At 46.6% G+C, this 13,697-nt stretch overlaps 1 protein-coding gene across 3 annotated transcripts in view; it reads right to left on the bottom strand.

Moving 5' to 3' along the window:
* Nucleotides 1-13,697, bottom strand: part of SUFU (SUFU negative regulator of hedgehog signaling) — a 105,138-nt gene that overhangs the window by 34,689 nt on the left and 56,752 nt on the right. For all 3 annotated transcript variants that reach the window (XR_006270746.1, XM_043475566.1, XM_043475567.1), the window contains exons 4-6: nucleotides 2,379-2,521; nucleotides 1,396-1,481; nucleotides 1,070-1,142 (exon numbers count right to left, since the gene is read on the bottom strand). Coding sequence is in view for 2 of the 3 variants with exons in the window: in XM_043475566.1 (XP_043331501.1) it covers nucleotides 1,070-1,142; nucleotides 1,396-1,481; nucleotides 2,379-2,521 (302 nt within the window). In the remaining variant the exon portion in view is untranslated. The remainder of the gene's footprint in view (nucleotides 1-1,069; nucleotides 1,143-1,395; nucleotides 1,482-2,378; nucleotides 2,522-13,697) is intronic.

Genomic DNA, 13,697 nt, shown 5'->3' on the forward strand with positions numbered 1-13,697 from the left:
GGAGATAACAGGATCCTGGCAGTGATCGGAAAGCTTCGGTGTTCAAGGCACTAGGTAAATAGAGGAGCATCATCTGTGAATGAGTAGGCTTCTGCCTGAGAACTCCCAGGTCTGCAGTAATGAGCCCAGGGACCGCAGGCTACCTGTCTGCCTGCTACCTCTCTCTACCCACTCCCAGCCTTCCTAGGACACTAACTCTTGGCAGCTGCCTGTGGCCTGTGAGATTTCTACAGAGGCATAAAATGTTCAGAGATGGCAATGACTTGCAAAGGGCAAGGGCAAAAGAGAAGGAGGCAGGCATGTGCCAGGCACATTATTGGCTGTCTGCGGTTCCTGCTTCATGAGTAGCCCATAAGAAACAAAGTTATGCTCTACATGGCTTTCAAAATTCACCTGCATACAAACAGTGCTGCTTATAAAAAACCCAGAGATGACACTGACACTCTGTATAGGTGGACCATACACAGCGAGTGGGAACAGCCGACCTGTGTGTATAAAGATTTTCTTTTATAGATCAAGGGATACCAACCTTCCCAGGGGAGGAGCTCGGGGTCTGACTGCCCAAGATGAAAATGATCTGAAAGAGGGTAGGATCTTTAGACCAATCAGCGCTCACCCCCGCAGCTGGGCTGTGGGGTTGCTGTCACCTGTTCCACTGTCTGCCATGGTGTGGCAGTGGCAGTAGGAAGGTTTTCTGAAAGGAAGTCCGTGTTCTTCTAAGAAGGGGAACATGGCAGGATGAATCCCAGACAAGCAATACCCATTATACTGATTTTCTTCCTTGCTGGTGATCCAATTTTTTGGTCAGGTTTATTGATGTATAATTTGCATTCAATAAAATCAATCCTTTTAAAATGCAGGAAAATGTATGTCGAAGACAATTTTTCCTAGACTGAACTCTCTGCTCCCTTATGTACTCTGCAGAATTCAGGGAACAAATTACATATCATGCCATATTTCTACTCACTCACAAATACAGCTCCTCTGTTTTCCCAGTAGGAAAGCCAGGGTTATGTGGCAGAGGCCTAGGCACAGTGTGCTAGAAAGGTTTTCCTCACTCAAGACATACTTGCAGGTGCGGGTCGATCTCAAATATGGTCTCTCCCCTCCGCATGTCAGTTATCAGCCAGGGGCCGCCAGCGCTGTGGACAAGGAAAGGGGACAGGATGGTAACTGAGGGGTTGGGGCTGATGGGCTGGGTCTACAGCCTTCCCTATTCGCTGCCCCAGGCCCGGGACACAGGGTACTAGTGGCCAAGGGACAGCCATGGGTAGTGATCAGGGAGGCCCAGTGTGAAAACCCAGAGTCTGAGCAGTAATGTGAGGGAGGAGGAGGGGCTCCCAACCCCTGACCTGGGGAGCCTGCCCCCAGCTCCTGGTGCAGGGGTGCACTCACACGGGTACCGTCCGCAGCAGCTCCAGGATGCCCTGCCCGTTCCACTGCTGGGCTGCGTGGAGCTCCTCGGTGCAGACGCCGACAATCTGAGACCCAGGGACAAAGATGCCATTGTGCGTTAATGACCATTCCTCCCACCCATCCGGAAGGTCAGCCACACAGGCTCTCTCAGTGTCCCCAAACCTGGGGGACCACAGGCAAGATCTGTGCTCTGGGGTTGATGTGTCCAAAATAGGATGGTTCCCTTAGAAAGGAACTGCGGCCTGACTAGGAGGCAGATCGGTCCACAGGTGGGCACCAAGGTCTGACCCTTGCCCTTCTGCGATGGCTCAGGTGTCTGGGTGACACAAGGCCAAGCCCCAGATGGCAGAAGAGAAAATCAGGGCCCTGCGGACTCAGGATGGGTCCCCAGCCCATGTCTCTGGAAGCAGAGGAGGTCCAGGGAGATGTTCCTGCCCAGTCGAGATCACAGGAATTGTAAACAGAGGAGATTTTGAGACCTTTCAAGCTCGGAAAGACAACCAGTGGCTGCCAGCAGCTCGCAGAAAAGCTCCTTCCTTATCAGGGGCTGAACCTTTGAGTAAATCTCAGAGGAAACAACTGGACCTTCACAGAGACCCACCATGACCACAAGCAGCCTGGTTACAGCTGGAGGAGGTGCACACCCCCCTGGGTAAGGTCCAGTCCAGCCCCAAGCTGCCCACTGGAGGGGTCCTGGGCCTGTGGCTGTCCAGGTCTTACAAGTTCACAGAAATACCCTCCCCTGCTATCCGCTCAGCTATGGCCACCCTCTCCTACCCAAATGACCCCACCCCTGCCCCCTCAGCCCATCTCAGCAGATTGAATCAGACCACCTGAATCCACCTGACAGACCATCAGAGGGACTAGAAAGAGGGAGAAGACCAAAAGAAAATGTCCATTCCCTTACCCACCTTCCCATCCTGCCGGGGAAGGCTGGAGCCCATGTCCAACCTGGATCTCACCTGGAGGAAGGTAACCACCCCAAAGGGTGTCTGCACGGGCTGCATCTGCGGGTCCTCTGTCAGCAGCATGTGCTGAATTCTCGACTCACTGTTGTCTAAAGGGCTGTGCCAAGACACATGGTCACCACTGCAGAAGGTGTTCTCTGCGGAGAGACGTGAGGATCCTCAGCATTTGAGGCTCGGCAGCCAGCCCTGGAGCCCAACCTGGGGCCTGAGAAGCCTGGGCTGGGAGGCTCCCTAGCCTTCCAAGGAGGCCCCAGTGAAGGAGGGGAAGCATTCACTCGGATGAGAGCAAAGAGTATGACTATTTCCCCAAAATCAAATGCATTCCTGCTCGCCAATCCTGCCAGCCTTCGGTGGAATATGACAGGCTGCCAGTGGGGCTGCTCACTTCGGGGGGGGCGTCCAACAACTTCTGGAGTCTTCACTCCTCCAGTATTTTCACTGGGGGAGTTCTGCGGGGGAAGGGGCAGCCACGATCAGGTCTGCCAAGAAAGAATGAAGTACTTTACTGTTGGGCCATCCGGCCAGAAGTCCACAGGAAGGCTGGGGGGCTGTGAAAGCCCTTCACCTTGGAAAAACATACTAGGATTTCTGTGCGGCTGAAACTGTTCAAACAGAAATTCCCAACCTCGGAGGGCCTTTGAGTTTCCCACAGGCAGGGAGATTTAGGGACTAGCTCCTCAGCAGACGGAGATCTGACCATGTCTCACACACCTCGGCAGAGACATGCAGCCCAGAGGGGCAGCTGTTGCCCTGGAGGACACAGGCTTTGGGTCCAGGCTGCCTAAGAGAAACGTGCAAATACAGCCATCTGGAAGTCTCACTGTTGCCCTTCACATAGGCCCACTGCTTTAAAGAAAGATGCGTAAGGTGGCAGAGCCACAAGGGCAAAATACACAGATGCTATGAAGTTTCCTGCACCCCTGCCTTTCACCTTGGGTGTCCTTCCACAGGTCTCCTGCATTTACCAGACTGAAAGCATTTACAGGTCCTTTCCATTTCTTCTCCCTTCACATTGTTTTGCACATTTCATTCAAAATTATGTATCCTGGAGATCATTTCATATCAACACACAGAAAGTTACCTCATATTTTCCCCTCAATTATAAATTATTAAATATAAATATAATATTGTATTATATTTGTTTAAGGCACACAACATAATGATTTGCTATACATATATATTGTTAAATTATTATCACAACAAGCCCATCACCACACATAGTTACAGATTTTTGTTTTTCTTGTGATGAGAACTTTTAGGATCTACTCTCTTAGGAACTTTCACGTATACAACACAGTATTGTTGACCGTAGCCACTCTGCTGTACACCCCTCCCTAGAATTTATCTTGTAACTGGAAGTTGTACCTTTTAACTCCATTCCCCCCCGCCCCCAGCAACCTCCTCTCTCCTCTGGCAACTATACCTCTGTTATGTGTATCTATGAGCTTGGTTTTCATTTTTCCTTTTGATTTATTTTTTTAGATTCCACATGTAAATGATATCATATGATACTTATCTCTCTTTTTCTGACTTTGTAAATTAATTGACCACATGTGTGGCTTTATTTCTGGGTTCTTTACACTGTTCCACTGATTTATGTGTCTGTTTTTAATGTTAATACCTGTTAATACCATACAGTTTCGGTTACTATAGTTTTATGTACAATAACTACTTCATTTCTTATTATTTTTTAAATAATCATGAAGTAAGTTTGTATTTTTCATTCTGAAATAGCTGAAATTGTCAACTACCTCATATTTTATATAACTGTCGTAGTTCATACTAACTATAGTTAGTAGTAGAACTGATGTATAGTAGTTCATTGTGGTCTATTACTTATGATCTGGGAATCTGCAACTGTCAAGATCTCTTCACTTTTCAATCAACATTTAAAGTAAGGCACAGGGAGAGTCAACTACAAACCCCCAAATCTCCCAATTCCTGCTCGGCCTGCTCCTCCCAGATTTTCTCCCCTTTACAGAAGTATGTGTCTATAAGCAGCATGCGTGATCTGCAAGTAAGAAACAACACAACCGGTAAAAAGACTGAATTAGTAATTAAAAGCTTCCCCCCACAATAAAAGGTCTAGGCCCAATGACTTCAATGTAAATTCTACCAACATTTAGAGAAGAATTAATACCAGTTTTTCATAAACTTTTCCAAAAATCAAACAAACAAAAAAAAAAGGTAACACTTCCCAATTCATTCTATGAAGCCCTGATACCAAAACCAAAGGCATTACAAGAAAAGAAAGCCATGGACCAATATCCCTTATGCACAGACACAAAAATTGTCAACAAAAATATCAGCAAACTGAATACAACAACATAAAAAATGACACAATGACCAAGTAAGATTTATCCCAGAAATACAAAGTTAGTTTAACATAAGAAAATCAATGTAGTAAATACTACGTCAACAGAATACAGCTTTTCTGGAAAATTATGATTCTCTCCATAGACACAGAAAAAGCATTTATCAAAATCCAATACTTTTTTTTTTATGACAAATACACTCAAACTAGGAATAGTTGAGAACTTCTTCAATCTGTTAAAGGGCACCTACAAAAAATCTGCAGCTAACATCATACCTGATGATGAAACACTGAATTATTTCCCTCTAAGATCAACAACAAAACAGAGATACTGGCTCTCACCACTTCTATTCAACATGGTATTAGGGGTTCTGAACTTCCCTGGTAGTCCTGTGGTTAAGAATCCCCCTGATAATGCAGGGGACATGGGTTTGATCCATGCTTTGAGAAGATTCCACACGTTGTAGGGAGCCCTTGAGCCACAACTACTGAAGCTTGTGTGTCTAGAGCCTGTGCTCCACAACGAGAGGAGCCACCACAAGGAGAAGCTTGCACACTGCACCTGGAGAGTAGCCCCTGATCATCACAACTAGAGAAAGCCCGTGCACAGCAATGAAGACCCAGCGTAGCCAAAAGTAAATAAATAAATCAGTAAAACTTAAAATAAAATAAAAAAGAAGGACTAAGAGGGAATCGTTCCCTAGGTTCTAAAAAACAAAACAAACAAACAAAAAAACCCTATGGTATTAGAGGTTCTAACCAAGGCAATAAGGTAAGAAAAAGAAATAAAAATTTGGATAGACTGACAAGGAAATAAAACTATCTCTATTTATAGATGACATGATCTTATACATTGAAATCCTAAGCAATCTACTAAAAAACTATCAGAAAAAAACAAGTTCAGCAACATTTCAGAGTACAAGAATAATAAACAGCTAGTGCATATACTTCTATACACTAAAAAGAGCAACTTGACAATGAAATTGATAAAATAATTCCATTCACAACAGAATCAAAAAGAATACAATACTTGGGAATAAATTTAACAAAAGAAATGTAAAATTTGTACTCTGAAAACTATAAAACAACTGCTGAAAGAAAATAGAGAAGACCTACATAAATGGAAATTGCTCATAAACAAGGAGACTTAATATTGTTAAGATGGCAATATTCCCCAAATTGATCTACAGATTTAATACAGTCCCTATCAAAATGCCAAATGCCCCCCTCCCCGTTTTCTGCAGAAATTCACAACCTGATTTTAAAATTCATTTGAAAATGCAAAGGACCCAGAATAACCAAAACAATCTTGAAAAAGATGGACCATTTAATCTCTCTGTTTTCAAAACTTGCTACAAAGCTACAGTCATCAAGACAGTGTGGTACTGACACAAGAATACCATTTGATCAAGGTAACAGAATTTATAGAAACAAACCCTCAAATTTATGGTCAATTAATTTTTGACAAGATAGTCAAGATACTTCAATACAGGAAAGAATACTCTTTTCTGCAAATAGTGATGGAACAAATGAATATCTACATCCAAAAGAATCAAGTTGGATTCCTCCTCTAAACCATAAATAAAACTTAATTCAAAATGGATCATAAACCTAACTATAAGAGTTAGCACTACAAAACTCTTAGAAGAAATGTAAGAGTAAGTCTTCTGTCCTTGGATTAGGCAATGTTCTTAGATAGATACCAAAAGCACACACAAACAAAGAGAAGATAAATTGGACTTCATTAAAACTAAAACCTGTTGTGATTCAAGAAAGTGAAAAGAAATGCAAATGAAAACCACAAGGAAATAACCACTTTATATACACTGATTGACTTAGCCACTAAGTCGCGTCCAACTCTTGTGACCCCATGGACTGTAGCCTGCCAGGTTCCTCTGTCCATGGGATTCTCCAGGCAAGGATACTGGAGTGGGTTGCTGTTTCCTTCTCCAGGGAATCTTCCCAGGTCTCCTGAACTGCAGGTAGATTCTTTACCGACTGAGCTATGAGGGAAGCCCTCATACGTACACTAGGATGGCCATTATAAAAACAAACAAAAAAAGCAAACAAAAACCTCAGAAAATAACAAGTATTGGTGAGGATTTGGAAAAATTGGATCCCCTCTGCATTAGTGGTGCTGTGCTGTGCTTAGTCGTGTCCGACTCTTTCTGACCCCAAGGACTATAGCCAGCCAGGCTCCTCTGTCCATGGGGATTCTCCAGGCGAGAATACTGGAGTGGGCTGCCATGCCCTCCTCCAGGGGATCTTCCCAACCCAGGTATTGAACCCAAGTCTCCTGCATTGCAGGCAGATTCTTTACCACCTGAGCCACCAGGGAAGCCCAAGAATACTGGAGTGGGTAGCCTATCCCTTCTCCAGGGGAACTTCCCGACCCAGGAATCAAACCAGGATCTCCTGCATTGCAGGCAAATTCTTTATCAGCTCAGCTACCAGGAAGCCCATGTAAAACAGTGGAACTGCTTTGGAAAAGTTTGGTGATTCCATGAAATACTAAACATGGAATTACCATATGACCCAACAATTCCACTTGTAGGTACATACCCAAAAGAAATGAAAACATGTCCACACAAGGACTTGTACCTGAATGTTCACAGCAGCATTATTCATAATAGCCCCAAAGTGGAAACAACCCAAGTGTCCATCAACTAATGAAGAAAAAATAAAATGTGGTATATCCACACAATGGAATATTATTTGGCAATACAAAATTCTGAAGTATTGATACATGCCACAACACGAACAACATAGCAAAAACATGATGCTAAGTGAGAAGCCAGTCACGAAAGGCCATGTGTGGTTCCATTAATACAGAATGTCCTGAGTAGACAAATCTATGGAGATAGATTAGTGGTTGCCCAGGGCTGGGTTGCGTAAGGGGGAATGGGAAGTGACTGGTCTGGAGTTGCTTTTTGGGGTAATGGTCTCACAGCTGTGAACTATAAAATATGTGAATTATATCTTTGTAAAGGTGATTTTTAAGAAGAAGAAAGAAAATGCAGCAGGTAAAAGGGAAGAATCCTGCAGGAGGAGAAAAGTGGAAGAAACAAGGGTCTGGACTGTTACTACCTTCACAGGTAAAGCAGCCTGACCTGGGAGAAACCTGAGCCGTAGTGCCCAGACTTCACAGCATTTTATAGTCCACCTATACGATCACCTAGTCCATTTTCATTTCCTACAAAGAAGCAAAGGATCCTCAAGATTGCCCAAGGGTGTGGAGCAAGCCAGTCAGGACGGGCACAGTGCAACATCGCCCACACTTTTGAGTCACCCGTAACATCCATCAGGATTTTCAACATTATCTGTGTACACCCGTACCATTGCCTACCTGTATTTCCCCCCTAAAACTGACTCACTTTTTTAAACCTAACAAACTTACTTTAAAAGGAAATGTCATATCACTATACTACATAAGGAAAACAGAAAACCAAGGTTGCTTGTCATAAAGTGGAAGATAATTTTGATAACTTCAAAATAATTTAATGAAAAAAGTTAATAATTTATAACTGATACTGCTGCCTGTCTAACATTGTTAAAAACTGAAATAAATAAGGGTCAAAGACTGTTAAAGGTTTAAAGAGTCATATCAAACGGACAAACTCAGCAGGATTGAATCAGAACTGAAGAGGGAAGACAGTCCTCACTAGTCACAGTATTGAGTGCTTTGTCCAGTTACCATCTAAAATCTCTTGCTGGCTTTGGCAAACCCTGGCCAACTGGCTAATTTTGCAGGTGGGAAGGCTCTGTCCTATTTGCCTCTGCTGTGTGCATGCTTGTGCTAAGTCACTTTAGTCGTGTCCAACTCGGTGTGACCCTATGGACTGTAGCCCGCCAGGCTCCACTGTCCATGGCATTCTCCAGGCAATAATACTGGAGTAGGTAGCTATTCCCTTCTCCAGGGGGTCTTCCCTACCCAGGGATCAGACCTGTGTCTCTTACATCTAACCTGCATTGGCGGGCATGTTCTTTACCACTGACTGCCACTGGGGAAGCCTATTTGCCTCTGTGACCCTGGGCAACTTGCCCAATCGCAGTCTCTAAGCCCTTCCACATCTGTAAGCAGGAAAGAGTGTGCCTACTCAGTGCGCGTTCCACTGCAGCATGTTATGACTCCTGGACTGGAATACTGCTACTTCCACCTAGGTCAAAGTCCCTTTACCAGAAAACAGGACAGGCCACAGAACCTGTAGCTAACAGCAACTGCCAGTAGGTGGCACCATTGCTCCTGGATTAAGGAAGAGTGTGGCCAGTTCCCTCCAGCGCCCCACCTCTAAGCAGACTTTGGCTGGAAACAGGGAAGAGGCTACAGAGGTTTGGAGTTATGACCTTCATTAACCAGAATTAACATCAATTTAAAAATACATGCTGTACAAAGCTACACTGTTTAAATGAAATATGAATGACAAAAAGCTACTCTGTATAGACAGTGTGGGTAGGGGCTGACTTTAGTCAACTGGGAGACAGACCTGGGTTGCAGTTCCAGAACCAACACACCAGCCTGCATGATCCAGAGCGAGACGGTCTTAACTACCCACAGAAAGGTTCAGAGAGCACGTAGCTAACAACCTCCCAGACCTGCCTGCTGGGGGAACCAGACTTTTGAGCTCTGCTCTGGCCAAGAAACGGTCTTTCTTAACAATGAAAGAATCTTGGTCACAGTTTTCAAGCCTGGGACAAAGCCACAATGGACTCATTCTTGAGTCCGGCCTGGTCTTTATGCCCCGGATGCTCAGCCCCATTCTGTGTGCAGCCACCACGGTCTCTGCTTTCAGGCCCAGCGCCCACCCTCAGAGGGGTTTTCAAATGCTAATACTGCCTCGGTTGGGGGCCCAGCTGTTCAGCCCAGTGGTTAGAGGAGCTCTCTCCCTCTCCCTTCCTCTCTTTGGTCCCCTCAAGTGTCCTTACCCAGACAGCCCTGGGAACCCCACCCAAACCGCACGGCAGAGGGGCTGCCAGGAGGTGTGAAGGCGGCATTTCCAGGTGAGGCCTGGAGGCCACTTCACATTCCCTCCCTCTTCCTCTCCGCTCTGCCTCCCAGTACCACATTGCAGTACCATCCCGCTGCTGCAGCCTGTTTGGCAAATTCACACCACTCCAGGGTGGTAAAGGATCCAAAAAATACTCGCTTCAGTCCTGCCCCTTGCTCAGTTCAAAGAAAGGTTTCATCACTGGATGTCTCTTTCCCCAATAACAAACAACTCCCCGTATGGCTGTGCAGATTCTAACTGACCCTTTGAATTGGCTGTCACCCTACCCTACCTCGTGAACATCCAGCTTTAGTCATGGTGGTTTGAAGTTGGACTGTGCTGGATAGAAGAAGTTAGCAAAATCTAGGGAAATGGGTTGCAGAAGAAACAGCTATTGTTTGCAAAATAATGAGTGCTGCCTTTGAAACACGGAGAAACAAATGCGTTCTTCAAGAGTTCTTAAGTCATCCCAACTCTGGAGAGTGACTATCTGTCTCCATTCTGTGTGGAAGCATAGGATGAGCTCCCCCGCCTCCCCCACCCCCCATCTCAGTGGTCAGAATCCATAAGCCTGGTCTGAGGAGAACGGGTTAATGTTATCTCCTGGAGCCTGAAAGACAGGGTTTCTCGTGGCTGATGCCAGGAGCACTCATGCTTGCAGACGGTTACCTGCACTCCAGACATGAAGAGCAAAGGCAGGAAACCCAGCTGAACTGGGACAGGTGTCAAAGGGGTTGCGGGTCTGCAAGAGGTGCTTCAGGAAGTGGAAGAAAACAAGAGGCAGACCAAAGCAGGCTGGTAGACTGGAGTCTGTCAACTTTAGGGTCAAACTCTGAACAATGGGGTTGCCGTCATCATCTTTCCATCCCTCTCATCTTCTTGGTACTCACAAATCACTTTGATGATGAAGCCTTCCATGCTTCCCAAATGAAGACACACAGTTGGTTCCTAAGACAGCTAAGCAGTTTTTCCCTGAAATGCCAGATGTTCCGACACAGATGGCTGAGCGGGAAGGTCAGGTGGCCTCCCCTGTCTCAGAAAGTCCCAGGATCAAACCAACATTCCGGGTGGGGAGAATCTGGCAGTGGCCTCACCCCCTCTCCTTCCTGAGAAGGCCCACTGTGGGCTGCTGGAGCTGGGCCCAGAGAAGGCCTCCTCTGAGGTTGGAAGAGAGCCCCTTCAAGTCAACTGAAGGCCCATGAACTGCAATACATTAAATGGGCAGAAACACAAGTCTGCACAGGCCCGAGCAGCCTCCAGATGCCCCAGCAGGAGGAGGAGAGAGCCTGGGAGGTTTTGCTGAACAACCCAGGCCTAGCTGAGGTGGTGGAGGGGGTGAAGTTCAAAGTCAGCCCTGTCGGCCTCTGGCCAGCCCAGATACTCCTAACTGAAGCCACTTAGTCTGCCCACTGCCCTGGCTGGATCTCCATGTAACCCTGTCCTAATTTCTAGGCCCTGCTGCTTTCTCCTTGCTTGTTCTAAGCCAAGCTGTAGGGAAAGGGGTGGGGTTGTATATTGCCTCATCTATTTGTGTCATGGTAGATTTCTAGAAATGAGGAGCCTCCAACATTTTCTGAGGTCATAGGGTGTAGGACAGCTTGATGCCACTGCCACAGATTACATTTCTGGAGCCCTTAACACACCTGTGAGATGCTGTGCTCATTTGGGGAGGGGGTGCCCCAGGCATCAGCCAGAGGGCACTGCCCTCACTGTCCTAGCACCCTCAGACCCAGAGCCTCCCGCGGGCCTCCTCTACCTCCATCTGAAAGCACCGGCAGAAGGAAGGGAACAGACCTTCTTCTTGCTGGGAAAGATCAGCGCTCACCTTTTCCTGTCAACGGCAACTCTCCTTCCTCCAGGGAGCCAAACAAAGTCATGAATGGACACTTCTCTGCCCGCCTGCCCGGACTCCCCAGCTCCAAGCCAGAGCTGTGTTCCGTTCGGAGCCCTGCAGCAGCGGTGAGACCATGGGTATCACATAGGAGCAAAAAAATGACTATGTCCTGGGCAATTCCCCTTTAACGCTTGAGTGCTGGAAGGAGACAGCATGAGGGGGACATGAGTTTAGAAGCGCCGATTGGTACAGAACAACAGAATCTGGCACCCCTGCCCTTCTGAGTACACATGCACAGCAGGCTGTAGGAAGGAGATTCCAGGAGCCGGATTGCACAATCGCCCCGCTGCAGCGCTTCAAATCACACTCCTCCAAAGAAAGGCCGAGACAGGATTCTTTCTTTAAGAAAGAAGGAAATAACCACAAAACAAACAAACAGTGTGTGGAGGCGGGAGAGAGACAGATTGCCTGTACGTGTGTTAACGGGCTTTCGAGGCCAGCAGGCAAAGTTCTTCATAGCTGGGTGGATGGTGTCAAGCTTTTCCCACCTGGTCAAGTGGTGGAAGCAAGAATTCAACCCCCCTCTCTCACCTTTTAAAAGTCCTGAAGGCAGTTTCTCAAGACTGGAAAAGTGAATCTGAGTGTTTGGTTAGAGAGAGTCCTTCAACTAGTTCTGTGTGACATTAATCTGGCTCAGTGTGGCTGCAAGACACGGCTGGGGAAGTGGGCGTGCCATACCACTTGATTAAGTCAGGAAGAGCAAGAGGAGACGTGCTTGTTCTTACAAAACTGAAGGGGAAAGGAAAGGATATTCCTTCTAGGTTTCGTCCAGAATCAAAGGAATTGCCAAGGATTAGAAAGCCAGTCCAAGGAGACTCAAATTGTTTCCCTATGTATTTTCTCAACAACCTCTGGCTCTCCACTTTCCTCCCCCTTCCTCAAAGACGCAGATACAAGGCAAACAGTGCAGGGGAAAGAAGATCCCTTTCATAAGCAGAGAAACTCGGCAAAATTAGCACAGGAGGGGGCTGGCGGGCTGCCAGTGGCCCCCAGGGTACTCCCCCCAAAGCGAGTCTCAAGACAGGCTCTCTACCTGGTAGTGGGGATGACCCCAGAGGCCGACAGCAGATCCCGGACACTCCATGTCCATACACACAGGGTCCCAGTGGGACACCCTCATTCTCCCCATGTGGATGGCGAGGACCTTGACTGCAGTGGGAGATCGTAGGGATCTATCTGCCATGGGTAGCAGCTGTCACTAGTCAAATCCTTTCCTCCACCCACCATGGCCATGCCCTCCTGTAAGGAATTCAGGGCCTTCCAGAGAGCCCTGAGTCCTAAACTGGCAGATGCTTTCACTTCTCTATTAAAGCAGCTCCATGTGTTCAGACATCTTTCAGTATGGAAAGGCGGAGTCTTCTGCCCAGAGGCTAGTAACTGGGCAAAACCTGTCTGTGCCCAGAGGCTAGTAACTGGGCAAAACCTGTCTGTGCTCCTCTCACTCTCCTGAACTGGCACAGAGGACTCGCCGCCAACACGCAGAGCAGATTCCAAGCTCCTTTGTTCCAAAAGCCAAAATAATAAAAAATATTTTATTTTTTTTTATTTTTATTTTTTTTTTTAGTTCTACCACTTTATTGCTACCAACCCATCTCCTTCCACCCTCATGCACACATGCTCAGTCATGTAATCCAATGGACTTCAGTCCGCCAGGCTGTCCATGGACTTTTCCGGCAAGAATACTGGAGTGGGTTGCCAGTTCCTTCTCCAACAAAAAAGATTTTAAACTTGCAACCCCTACGTACATTTCAACCCCTCAAAATGCCAAGGGATGTTTTGAAGTTTTAAAATCAAGTGCATGCTTCTACTCCTTCTGCCTCTTTCCTAAAGAGACTAGTATTTAAATCCACAGGAAAATCCATTTAGTTGCTAATGCTTCCACAGTGGCTCAGTGGTAAAGAATCCTCCTGCCAATGCTGGAGACACAGGTTCGATCCCTGGGTCAGAAAGGTCCTCTAGAGAAGGAAGTGGCAACCCACTCCAGTATTCCTGCCTGGGAAATCCGATGGACAGAGGAGACTGGCAGGCTATAGTCCATGGGGTCACAAGAGAGTCGAACACGACTTAGCGACTAAACAACAACAAATATGTAAACTAGCATAGTCACTGTGGAGGGCCAT

This window comes from Cervus canadensis, chromosome 8, assembly GCF_019320065.1.
Source record: "Cervus canadensis isolate Bull #8, Minnesota chromosome 8, ASM1932006v1, whole genome shotgun sequence".
Taxonomy (NCBI): Eukaryota; Metazoa; Chordata; class Mammalia; order Artiodactyla; family Cervidae; genus Cervus; species Cervus canadensis.